We start from the raw sequence: 12,160 nt of genomic DNA, 5'->3' as shown, positions 1-12,160 counted from the left end.
GTAGCACAAAAGGTCACAAGACAACTTTGAGTGACAACGAAATAAAGCATATATAAACTAATGCTCTTTAACAATTTTGACCACAAAGTTTGCATCCAACAGATATCAATAGCTTTTAGTAACAAGTTCAAATGTATGTGTGGCACATGGAACCCCAGTAATTTCTAGTTATTTTACCATCATATTTTGATCTGCTAGCTTGTAGTTTGAAGCATTATATGATATGATAGCTATTACATTTTTGGGCCTACCTAATCTTGGCAACACTCATATATATTTTTTCAATATTTGAAGAAATCTTCTCTCGTAGAGAAGCATCAATTGTTTCTAAAAACATAGTGCCACACAAACAAATGCCCATAACATTTATCAATAGCCTACATTGATTATTAGTGCAACCATCAATAGAAACAATGCATCCATATGATGGTACATAATCAAAAACTTAATGTTTCAAAGTCTAATCCACCTGATCTCTAACTTTGTCTAAATATTCAGTTCACATTTTATTATAACAAGGAAGGGTGAACCATGGTTTGGTTATGGACATTAAGGTATCTTGGAAGATGGGATTACATATCACATTAAAACTAATTCCACATGTTACAAATGCTTGTGTCCACTTTAAATACAACTATCAATTATTTTGTTTGTCAAAGCCAACTTTCAAATTGCTTTATCCTATAATTCTATTGCTATCACATGCACTACAACAGTATGAGGGTTTAGTAGCAAAAATAGCACCGCTTTTATAACTAGAAGGGTACGGAGATGCCGGGCCTATATCGATATGCTAAACACGTTGCTATTTTCATTGCAATGGGTTCGCTTTCTCAGCAGCAGCGAAACTAGCAGCGCTACTTCACTACTCAGTAGCAAAAGTACTACTGCATAATCAAAAAAGCTGGGGTAGACTTGGGAGTCAACACAGAACTCCCCAGTTTGCCCCAACTCTTTTTTTTCTAATGTAGATACAGTAAAACCAACATAACTTCACATCATGAAGAAGTGTAATGTAAAACTTGACAAATACCAATAATAAAAGACACTTGCAATTCATGGTTTTAGGAATGTCAAAATTCAATTACAATACTTAGCAGAATTACATAAGTGTATGATTCCAAAAAAACTTATATATAAGATAAAGCGTAATGAAAACCTATGGAGCTAGGGGCTATCTAGATCTCATGCTATGCGATTATTATTGTTCCTTGAAGCTCCAACCCCTTTGCTTCTCACATTTGCATTGCTACCGGCATGGACTTTGCACCACCATTTGTAGTTACATGATTCTAAAACATAATAAAACTAACACAAGTGAACCAATTTTGCAAAAACAAAGAGGTTTAGGGTTTAGGAATGTACTTACTCGCCATGGTTGCCAAGTGTCATGCAAAATTTTGTAAGGTGTTTTGGGCTTGTGTACATATGGGATGCATGGCATGCAAAAAAGCTTTGCCCTGAATGCCTTGGCAGATGTACAGAGTGGATGGTTTGGTAGTAGGCTAGTACAGGCTTGTCCGGAGCGTGGTCTGCTGGAGATGATATCAGTCATTCGGTCGTTCTGTATGTGTGCGTGTCCCAAAAAATAAATGGGCACTTGTAGGTTGTACTCGAAGGTGTGCAAGTACATGTGGGCAATTAATTGTTGGGGATGCCAATTTAGTGTGTGCATGAGATGGTTCTGGAAGGGGAAGCATATGGAAGGTGATGGACGCGTATGTGGCGGTGAAGGAGGTGGCGCAAGAGTATTCAACGGAAGGAAGATGCTAAATCAGGCCAGCTGGCGGGTTCTTCCAGAACGAGGGTTGTCTGTAATGAAAACAGAAGGGACGGCGAGGTCGTGAAGAGAGCGTGGACAGTAGAAGAGAAGAGCTCGTCGTCTGCAGAGAAGGAGTTAGTGGTGCTGACTAGTGAGTGGGCCGCCTCTAGTAACGGGTGTCGTCTGCAAGCGAAGCTGAAAAAAGCTAAAGAAGGGCGCCAACTGCAGCGACGAGGATAGTAGAGGAGAAGAGGTCGTCAATTGCAGTGTGGGCAATAGAAGAGAAAGTTGGCGTCGACTGCAGGCCGGGGACAGTAGAGAGGCGCCGACTGCAATGAAGCCAAGGGAGAGAGCAGAGGTGAAAAGAGGTGGCGGCGACTGAAGCTGCGAAGACAAGTGAAGGTCGGCTGGTGACGACGTGAGAGAGAGTACTGTGTGGAGGTTGCCACCTTTGGTATGCAGAGAGTTTTTCAGAGGTGTTGTTTGGGTTTGCTTTGACGCTGGCGGTGGCTGGTGGCTGGTGGCTAAGGAGAGAGGGAGAAGTGCTGCAGGGCGCTGCTCTGAGTGGGTGGTGGATGCCAAGTGTGATTCGGCATCAAGGACCTGCTGCTCTGCTGGTGATAGAGAGAGTGTGTGCGTGTGGTTTTGTTGGGTTACTGCCTCCTAGAGTCTCAGGGCAGGGGTGTTGGTTTTGTTGATTAGCTGCGGCTGGTGTCTCAGGGCAGCTCGAGGGCTGAGGTGATGATGTTCTAAAGAGGTGAGAGAGGGATTAGCCAAGATGAATGGGGGACAGCCTTGTGAGTATACATCTTGTGTGTTGATGTGAAGGTGTCGTGTATGTGAGATGGTTGTGTGAGTAAAAGCTTCTGTGTCGGAAGAAGCTTATATGGAAGTGTTGACTGGGAATTCAAGGATGAATGATACTGGTGATGTATCTGGCTATGGTTTTGTGTTGGTATCCTGTGTGTGTTGATTTGCAGGTGAAGGTGTCGTGTATGTGAGATGGTTGTGTGAGTAAAAGCTTCTGTGTCGGAAGAAGCTTGTATGGAAGTGTTGACTGGGAATTCAAGGATGAATGATACTGGTGATGTATTTGGCTATGGTTGTGTGTTGGTATCCTGTGTGTGTTGATTTGCAGGAGAAGGCGTGATTGACGTGTTTGGTGGTGTTGTCCACGGGTTTACACTCTCACAGCGCACTTTGTGCCAACCTTCGATTACCTCGTCATGCATACAGTGGAAGTGTGTGTGTTTGCTGGGTGTTTACTTTGACTATGGTGCCCCCGTTTTGTGCTAGTGTGTTCCAAGGATTGGGGGAGTGGGAAGCTATAGAGGCCTGTTTCCGTGTTCTTTTTCCACTCCACATTCTTTTTGGTGCCCCCACTGAGGAGAGCTCAGTATTTTTCTTCGCCTAGAAGGGTGTATGTCCCATAGGAAAGAGATTCGTACCACTTCTTTTGGCAGGGATTGTTGCAGATTTTCATGATGTGGTCTTATCCAAAATTTCATGGCAGGAAGGGTGAGGATGTGTTTGACTTTTTGGAGCAAATGGAGTTGGCATGCATTAGCAATCATGTTACAGATGAAGAGCAGGTTTTGAGGTTAGTAAAGATTTTTTTGAAGGGAGATGCCCGAAGCTGGTTTAAAGATTTTGAAGCACAGGATGCGGCATATGAGCTACATGGTGTTTTGACCTTAGACAAGTTGAAAGAAGGCCTTTTGGAGCATTTTCAACAAGCAAAGGAACCTAGTGTGCTTTGGCAGGAGTTGAGCATCTTGAAGCAGGTTCGTGGGCAATCACTGGATGATTTTGTGAAGGTATTTACATGTCTATGGGGTATTTACATGTCTATGGGGTAAGTGGTGTACGACATTGAAGCAGGAAGTTCCTCCTATGTTTCTGAAGAAAAGCTTGTTTATTGATGGTTTGTTACCCCATTTGAAGGTCAGGGTTGAGTTGAAGAATCCCAAGTCATTTGATGATGCAGTTAGGGTTGCTAGGGAAAAGGAAGGCAAGATTTTGAAGCAGATGGAGATGGGTATTTATCCGCATGAAGGTGTTGTGTCTACAAGGGATATGCATGTAAATTTGGTTGAGGTGGATAAGAGTCCTATGCAAAGTTTGATTAGACAAGAGCCTCAAAGGCCTATACAGGTGCAAAGGGGGATGTTCTATGTGCAAACTGATTTTTTTCCAAAGTCTTTAAAGCATGTGAAGGTGGATGAAAAGAAGGTGAAGGAGCAAAGTGAAGATGTGTGTTTGGTGAACGATGTGGATGTAGCTAAGGTTTTCCCTATTGATGTTGCGATTGAAACTAAGGATGTGCATGTTGAAAAGCAGGATGAGGAATCTGGGTCAAGGTTTGAGACTTTTGTATAGATAAGGAGTTGCCAGTGGATTCTTCTTTGGATTGGGACGTCATGGCAGTGCATGACAGTGATTTGGAATGCTTTATTGAAGATCATTTACACTCGGATCTGGATGACATGCATGCACATGGAAGGAAGAGGAGTTGGATACAGAATGCTTTGAGGATGATTCTTTGATGATAAGAAGGAAGAGGAGTTGGATACAGAATGCTTTGAGGATGATTCTTTGCCAGATTCTACAAGGGAGGAGGATGGGGTAGAGACTTGTGCACAATGCGGATGTGGAGAGCATGGAGGAAGATCCTATTATTATGGATTTTCTTGGACAACTTGATGGTGGTATGGTACCTGCAATGAATGATATGGATGTTTTTCCATTTGATGCATTATGTGCTAGGGAGTCTTTGGACAATGATACTAGGGGGGTTGGCAACATTCAAGAAGGTATGCATGTAGATTGGGCTAATCAAGAGCGTTGTGATGTGAGTATTATGCTTGAGGATGATATGTGGGCAGTTGCTAGCCTTGATGAATAGGAGCCAAAAATAGACATGGATGCAAATATGGTTGAGAGTGTAACTAAGGCTTCTTTGCGTGTTGCTGAAATGCTAAAGACAAAGTCCATGGATGACAAGGATTCTGAACCAGTTGAGCTGTATGGTTGTGAAGAGATGCCTATTTTACAAGAGTTGGAAGTGCTTGTGGACACTGCTGTTGGAAAGGATGTGGATTTTTGTGTGCATAAAGGTCAAAATGTTGGAACTTGGCCTTCACTGGTAATGATGAATTGAATGCTAGATGTTGCAATGCCACAGGTTTTAAAGACAAGGAGGTTTTGTTGTGGGTGAAGTGTTCTTTCATGGTTTATTTGAAAAGCGAAGGCTTGAGGGTGATGCTGCATGGTTAGAGTCTGTGAATGTTTATCAAATAATGGATGAAAATGATTTTGTGGTTGACGTTTGGTATGTAGTGATGCAGCCATTGTTTTTCATAGATGTTGGGAAATGGGATGGTGAGTTACAGCAGTTTCCTTTTGATCCTAGTGGATAGCTATTGGACTTTATCTTTTTGTTGCTGAGCATAAATGCTCTAGCAGACAGGGGGGTTGGCAAAGTATGTCAGGCAAAATTTTGTAAGGTGTTTTGGGCTTGTGTACATATGGGATGCATGGCATGCAAAAAAGCTTTGCCCTGAATGCCCTGGCAGATGTACAGAGTGGATGGTTTGGTAGTAGGCTAGTACAGGCTTGTCCAGAGCGTGGTCTGCCGGAGATGATATCAGTCATTCGGTCACTCTGTACGTGTGCGTGTCCCAAAAAATAAGTGGGCACTTGTAGGTTGTATTCGAAGGTGTGCAAGTACATGTGGGCAATTAATTGTTGGGGATGCCAATTTAGTGTGTGTATGAGATGGCTCTGGAAGGGGAAGCATATGGAAGGTGATGGACGCATACGTGGCGGTGAAGGAGGTGGCGCAAGAGTATTCAACGGAAGGAAGATGCCAGATCAGGCCAGCTGGCGGGTTCTTCCAGAACGAGGGTTGTCTGTAATGAAAACAGAAGGGAGGGCAAGGTCGTGAAGAGAGCGTGGACAGTAGAAGAGAAGAGCTCGTCGTCTGCAGAGAAGGAGTTGGTGGTGCCGACTGGTGAGTGGGCCGCCTCTGGTAACGGGTGTCGTCTGCAGCGAAGCTGAAAAAAGCTAAAGAAGGGCGCCAACTGCAGCGATGAGGACAGTAGAGGAGAAGAGGTCGTCAATTGCAGTGTGGGAAGTAGAAGAGAAAGTTGGTGTCGACTGCAGGTCGGGGACAGTAGAGAGGCGTCGACTGCAATGAAGCCAAGGGAGAGAGCAGAGGTGAAAAGAGGTGGCGGCGACTGAAGCTGCGAAGACAAGTGAAGGTCGACTGGTGACGATGTTAGAGAGAGTACTGTGTGGAGGTTTCCACCTTTGGTATGCAGAGAGTTTTTCAGAGGTGTTGTTTGGGTTTGCTTTGACGCTGGCTGGTGGCTAAGGAGAGAGGGAGAAGTGCTGCAGGGCGCTGCTCTGAGTGGGTGGTGGATGCCAAGTGTGATTCGGCATCAAGGACCTGCTGCGCTGGGCTGCTGGTGTGACAGAGAGAGTGTGTGCGTGTGGTTTTGTTGGGTTACTGCCTCCTGGAGTCTCAGGGCAGGGGTGTTGGTTTTGTTGATTAGCTGCGGCTAGTGTCTCAGGGCAGTCTCAGGGCAGCTCGAGGGCTGAGGTGATGATGTTCTGAAGAGGTGAGAGAGGGATTAGCCAAGATGAATGGCGCACAGCCTTGTGAGTATACATCTTGTGTGTTGATGTGAAGGTGTCGTGTATGTGAGATGGTTGTGTGAGTAAAAGCTTCTGTGTCGGAAGAAACTTGTATGGAAGTGTTGAATGACTGGGAATTAAAGGATGAATGATACTGGTGATGTATCTGGCTATGGTTGTGTGTTGGTCTCCTGTGTGTGTTGATTTGGAGGAGAAGGCATGATTGACGTGTTTGGTGGTGTTGTCCACGGGTTTACACTCTCACAGCGCACTTTGTGCCAGCCTTCGATTACCTCGTCATGCACACAGTGGAAGTGTATGTGTTTGCTGGGTGTTTACTTTAACTATGGTGCCCCCGTTTTGTGCTAGTGTGTTCTAAGGATTGGGGGAGTGGGAAGCTATAAAGGCCTGTTTCCGTGTTCTTTTTCCACTCCACACCAAGCATCTCCTCTAGTAATAACAATATATCCTTCGTCTTGCACCCTATCAAATAAAGCTTGGAAAAAACCCCATTTTGTAACACAAAATCATATTCATCTTGCGTAGGGGGGCGGTCCACTGCTTCAAGCTATAGACATACAAACAAATGAACATTTTAGAAAGTTATTATTTAAGATAACTTTCTTTAATTAAAAGATAAGATATAATTTAAGGCTAATATGTACTTACAAATATTCTTGGGATATCGACTCCTCCTTCATGTGTAACATCACTCCTCAAGTTATTTGCCATCTATCAAAGAAAAAACATAAATACTTAAAACTCTTATGCATATGTCCTTATGCATATGGCTATCGGCATGCGTTGGAACCTACCGGCATGCATAGGAAGCTACCGACATAATGCATAAAGCTACCGACATGCGTTGGTAGCTACCGGCATAGGTATGAAGCTATCAGCATGCATTGGTGGATGCTACCGGCTTCCATAGGTTACTGTCGGTATGAAATAGGTAGCTATTGGCATGCATAGGTTGCTACTGACATGCGTAGGACGCTACCGGCATAATGCATAAAGCTACTGGCATGCGTTGGTAGCTAACGGCATACGTAGGATGCTACTGGCATGCATCGGTTGCTATCGACTTCCATAGGTTTCTACCGGTTTCCATAGGTTGCTAGCGGCATGTGTTGGAAGCTACCGGCATGCATAGGAAGCTATCGACATGTGTTGGAAGCTACCGGCATGCATAGGAAGCTATCGACATGCATAGGTAGATACCGGCATAATGCATAAAGCTACTAGCATTCGTAGGAAGCTACCAACATGTGTTTGATGCTATATCGGCATGCATTGGTTGCTACCAGCATGTGTAGGAAGCTACCGGCATGCGTTGGTTGCTACTGGCATGCATAGGTTGCTATCAGCATGCCTAGGAAGCTACCGGCATGAATTGGATACTACCGGCTTCCATAGGTTGCTACCGTCATGCATAGGTAGCTACCAGCATGCATGGATCACGGGAAAATTAACAAACCATGCGCAAACTATTCAGTGGGTCTTGGAAGACTTCCAAAGCTCTCATGAGAGTTGGTGGTAATCAAGGGAATCATGCGTCACAAGACGAGGATGAGTTAAAAGGTGTGAAGGACAAAGTGAATCTCACCAAGTTCAAGGGTGAGGGCAATACCAATGAAGAGTATGAAGAATGGGTGAACAAAATGGAGATGTACTTTCAGCTCAACCCAAGGTCGAAACGAGCTTAAGTATACTTTGCCACTCTTCATCTCAAAGGCTATGCCCATACATGGTGGAGGCACTTGTCTACTCATGGATACGTGATTACCACTTGGGAGGACTTCAAGGATGAAATGACGGAAGCATTTGTCTCGAAATTACATCAACAAAAAGTAATATGTGCTTGAAATGAGCTTGAGCAACGGGGAAAGAGTATAAAGGAGTACATGCATCAATTCCTCAAACTATCCTTGCATGTAGACGATGCCAGTGAGACATATAAGAAGATCAAGTACATCAAGGGACTCAAGCCAAACATTGGAGCTGATGTAAATGCTCAACGGCCGTCATCTCTCAAGGAAGCCATGGTGTTAACCGAAATCTATGAGGAGAAGTATAGTCAATAATGGCAATCCAAAGTTTCCAAAGTTGATGCAGTCCCGTCTTCCAATGTAAAGACTTCTCCAAGCAATGCACTCCCGTCTTCCAATGTAAAGACTTCTCCAAGCAATGCCATTCCAAGGTTTCCAACGGTGTATGATGGCAAGGGCACCAAATCAAATTTCAGGTTTGGTGGTGCTTCTTTAAAAGTTGGGAATGGTAAGATGGATGGGAAGCCGACTAATGGTGCACACAAGAGCATGGTGATGTAGGAGGACCACATCAATGAGTTCACATCAATGAGTTGCATAGCAAAGGTTTATGCTATAAGTGTGGAGAGAAATGGTCCAAGGAGCATTACAAGGTGTGCAAGGCTAGACAACTATCCTTGAGTATGATCTTGATCGAGTCAGACGGTGGAAGAGAAGCACATGTACTTGTGGACAGCGGTAGTATGCATAGCTTTGTCAATCGGAATTCCTTGTGCAATCTCAAGTTGTTCCCGAATGCTTTGGATGCATTGCATGTTGTGCAAGTAGCAAATCAGGAAAGTATGGATTGCACAATGGTGTGTAAGGACACAGAGGTGTTGCTTTCAAAGGATTATGCTTTGCAAAGCTGATTTGTTAGTGTTGGACATGGGGCCAATTGACTTAGTGTTGGGATCTGATTGGCTGTCCGCACTTGGCACCTTCTCTATGAATTTGAAGAAGGGATTTATGAGCTTTATGCATGAGCGAAGTCAAGTGACATTGTGGGGTACTACTACATCCAAGTTGACTTTGATTAATGGCACGAAGCTCAAGAGAGAGCTAAAAAGGATGGGATATGTGTATGTACTACAGCTTTTCAAAGAGGAGTCTTCAAAGGAAAGAAAAACTGAAATGCATGGTGACATGGCCAAGCTCTTAGATGCTTACAAAGGTGTTTCAAATGCCCAAGAGCTTATTGCCTAAGAGGGATGTAGATCATGGTATCGAATGCAAAAGCGGTTAACAAGCCACCCTATAGGCTCTCAAAGGTGGAGAAGGACGAAGTTGCCAAGCAAGTCAAGGAGTTCATAGACATGGGTGCTACTTGTGAAGAAGAAGGATGGATCCTTTAGGATGTGCATAGACTATTGGGATCTTAACAAGATTACGGTGAAGAATAGGTTCCCTATACCTCGGGTGGATGACCTCCTAGATGAGCTAAAGGATGCAAAGTACTTCTGCAAGATGGACTTAAGGTCGGGGTATCATCAAACTAGAATGAAGGAAGGGGATGAGTACAAGATAGCTTTTAGGATGGAAAGAGGCTTGTTTCACTTGATGGTGATGCCATTTGGGTTGTGCAATGCACCCGCAACATTCAAAGCCTTGATGAACATAATTTTATAGTCCTTTCTCGTCAAGTTTCTGCTAGTGTTCTTTGATGATATTCTCATCTATAGCAAAGGGGAGGAGAAGGAACATTTGATGCGTGTGGAGGAGGTTTTGAAGGTTTTGCGTGCCAATCGGCTCTATGCTAAAGAAATAAAATGTACTTTCATGGCTCGTGAGGTGGAGTATCTTGGTCATATTGTGAGCAGAGGGAATCAAAGTGGATCCCAATAAGGTTGATTGTGTGAGAAATTAGCCCATACCAACAAATGTCACTCAACTTAGGGGATTTTTGGGTCTATCTTCTTTCTAGGAATCAAAGTGGATCCCAATAAGGTTGATTGTGTGAGAAATTGGTCCATACCAACAAATGTCACTCAAATTAGGGGATTTTTGGGTCTATCTTCTTTCTATAGAAGATTCATAGAGAGGTATGCCACCATAGCATTCCCTCTCACCGACAAGCTTAAGAAGGAGGCCTTCTTTTGGGATGCAATCGCGGATAAAAGCTTTGAAGAGTTAAAAAGGTTGCTCACTGCAGCCCCCATATTGGTATGCCCAGATTTCACAAAACCATTCATCGTCCGTGAGAGCGGATGCATCTGGGAAAGGTGTTAGGGTGGTGCTCTACCAAGATCATGGGGTCATTGCTTTATGAGAGCCGGAAGTTGAATGAGAAGGAAAGACAAATGTACGTCTATGTGATGAAGAGATTGTTGCTATTATGCATGCTATCACAAAGTGGCATCACTACCTCTATGGTAGTCATTTCTATGTGCGAAGTGACCATCAAGTGATCAAGTATTTCCTATCTCAGCCCAATCTCTCACCCAAGCAAAGGAGGTGGCTAGCTACATTGCAAAATTATGATTTTGACATCCCTTACACTAAGGGGAAAGACAATGTAGTTGCCGATGCCTTGTCAACAACGATGTGGGCATGTTCATTATGGCCATTTCGGAGGTCCACAAAGATTGGGTGATGAATATCCAAGAAGAATATCTTTTGGATGATGAAGGGTCTCAATTAGTGCAGAAATTACAGCAATGGTCTCATGAGGATTTTCCCAATTTTAAGCTACAAAATGGAATCCTTTACTACAAGGATAAGGTCTATCTTGTTCCTACCTTGGAGTACAAAGTAAAGGTGATTGAGGAGATGCATTCGTCACCAATGGCGGGACATTTGGGCCTTTACAAAACATTTCAAAAGATTAGAAACAGCTTCTTTTGGAAGGGCATGTGGAAAGATGTGCACGATTATGTGACAAGATGTATGCCATGTCAACTCAATAAGGATCCAACACATAAGCCGGGTGGATTGCTATAGCCCTTACCCATTCTCGAGGGAAAATGGACTCATATTTTGATGGATTTTATCTCATGAAACTTCCTCACATAAAGAGGGGATGTGACAGCTTCTATGTGGTGGTGGATAGGTTGACCAAGGTAGCACATTTTATCCCTACCAAAGTGAAGTACACGGCATCTATGGTTGCAAGACAATTTGTGCAAAGTGTATTCAAATTGCATGGTATGCCGCAACAAATTGTTAGCGATAAAGATGCCAAATTCATGAGTTCATTTTGGAGGACTTTGTTTGAGATCATGGGTACCAAGATCACATCAAGCACTGCTTATCATCCTCAAACCGATGGTCAAACGAAGAGAGTGAATAAGTGGGTGGAGACCTATTTGAGACACTATTTCCATGAGACTCAAAGTGTTTGGGATGAGTGGTTGCCTCTTGCTGGATTTGCTTACAATAGTACATATCATGCTAGCATTGGAATGTTGCCATTCAAGGCTTTGTATGGGTATAAGGTGAGTGTACCAAGCATGATTGCCAAGCAAGAGGATGTGAATCCAAGCAAGAGGATGTGAATGTACCAAGCATGATTGCCAAGCAAGAGGATGTGAATCCAAGTGCCAAGGAAGAGGTTGAGAAGATGCTTACACTTCTTCAACAATGCAAAGAGAACATGAAGCGTGCTCAAGAGAGGATGACGGTTTATGAGGACCGACATAGGAGGCCAATGGAGTTCAAGGAAGGGGATTTTGTGTTTTTGAGAATCCCTAAGTCTAGATATGCCTCTCTCAAAGGCAACACCAACATTAAATTGGCTCATCGATATTATGGTCCATACAAGGTCTTGAGGAAGGTTGGTGAAGTGGCATACCAACTCTTGCTTCCACCACCAACTACAAGGATACATGATGTCTTCCATGTATCTCAATTGAAGCCTTATGTGGGACCGGAAGTACAAGTGTTTGATGAGTTGCCACCCATGAATGAAGAGGACATGATTAAGTATGTTCCGGAAAGGGTGTTGGGGCACTAG

General features: G+C 43.7%; 1 protein-coding gene across 1 annotated transcript; it reads left to right on the top strand.

The window, feature by feature from the left end:
* Positions 1 to 11,713: 11,713 nt before the first annotated feature.
* LOC147638198 (uncharacterized) lies at positions 11,714 to 12,160 on the top strand. The gene has a single exon (XM_086798750.1). The coding sequence runs from the start codon at positions 11,714 to 11,716 to the stop codon at positions 12,158 to 12,160; it is 447 nt and encodes a 148-aa protein (XP_086654876.1).

Source organism: Cibotium barometz, chromosome 5 (assembly GCF_041138505.1).
Source record: "Cibotium barometz isolate CiBa-2024 chromosome 5, ASM4113850v1, whole genome shotgun sequence".
Taxonomy (NCBI): Eukaryota; Viridiplantae; Streptophyta; class Polypodiopsida; order Cyatheales; family Cibotiaceae; genus Cibotium; species Cibotium barometz.
The sequence above is the reverse complement of the archived record's forward strand: the minus strand, read 5'-3'. Positions and strand labels throughout refer to the sequence as shown.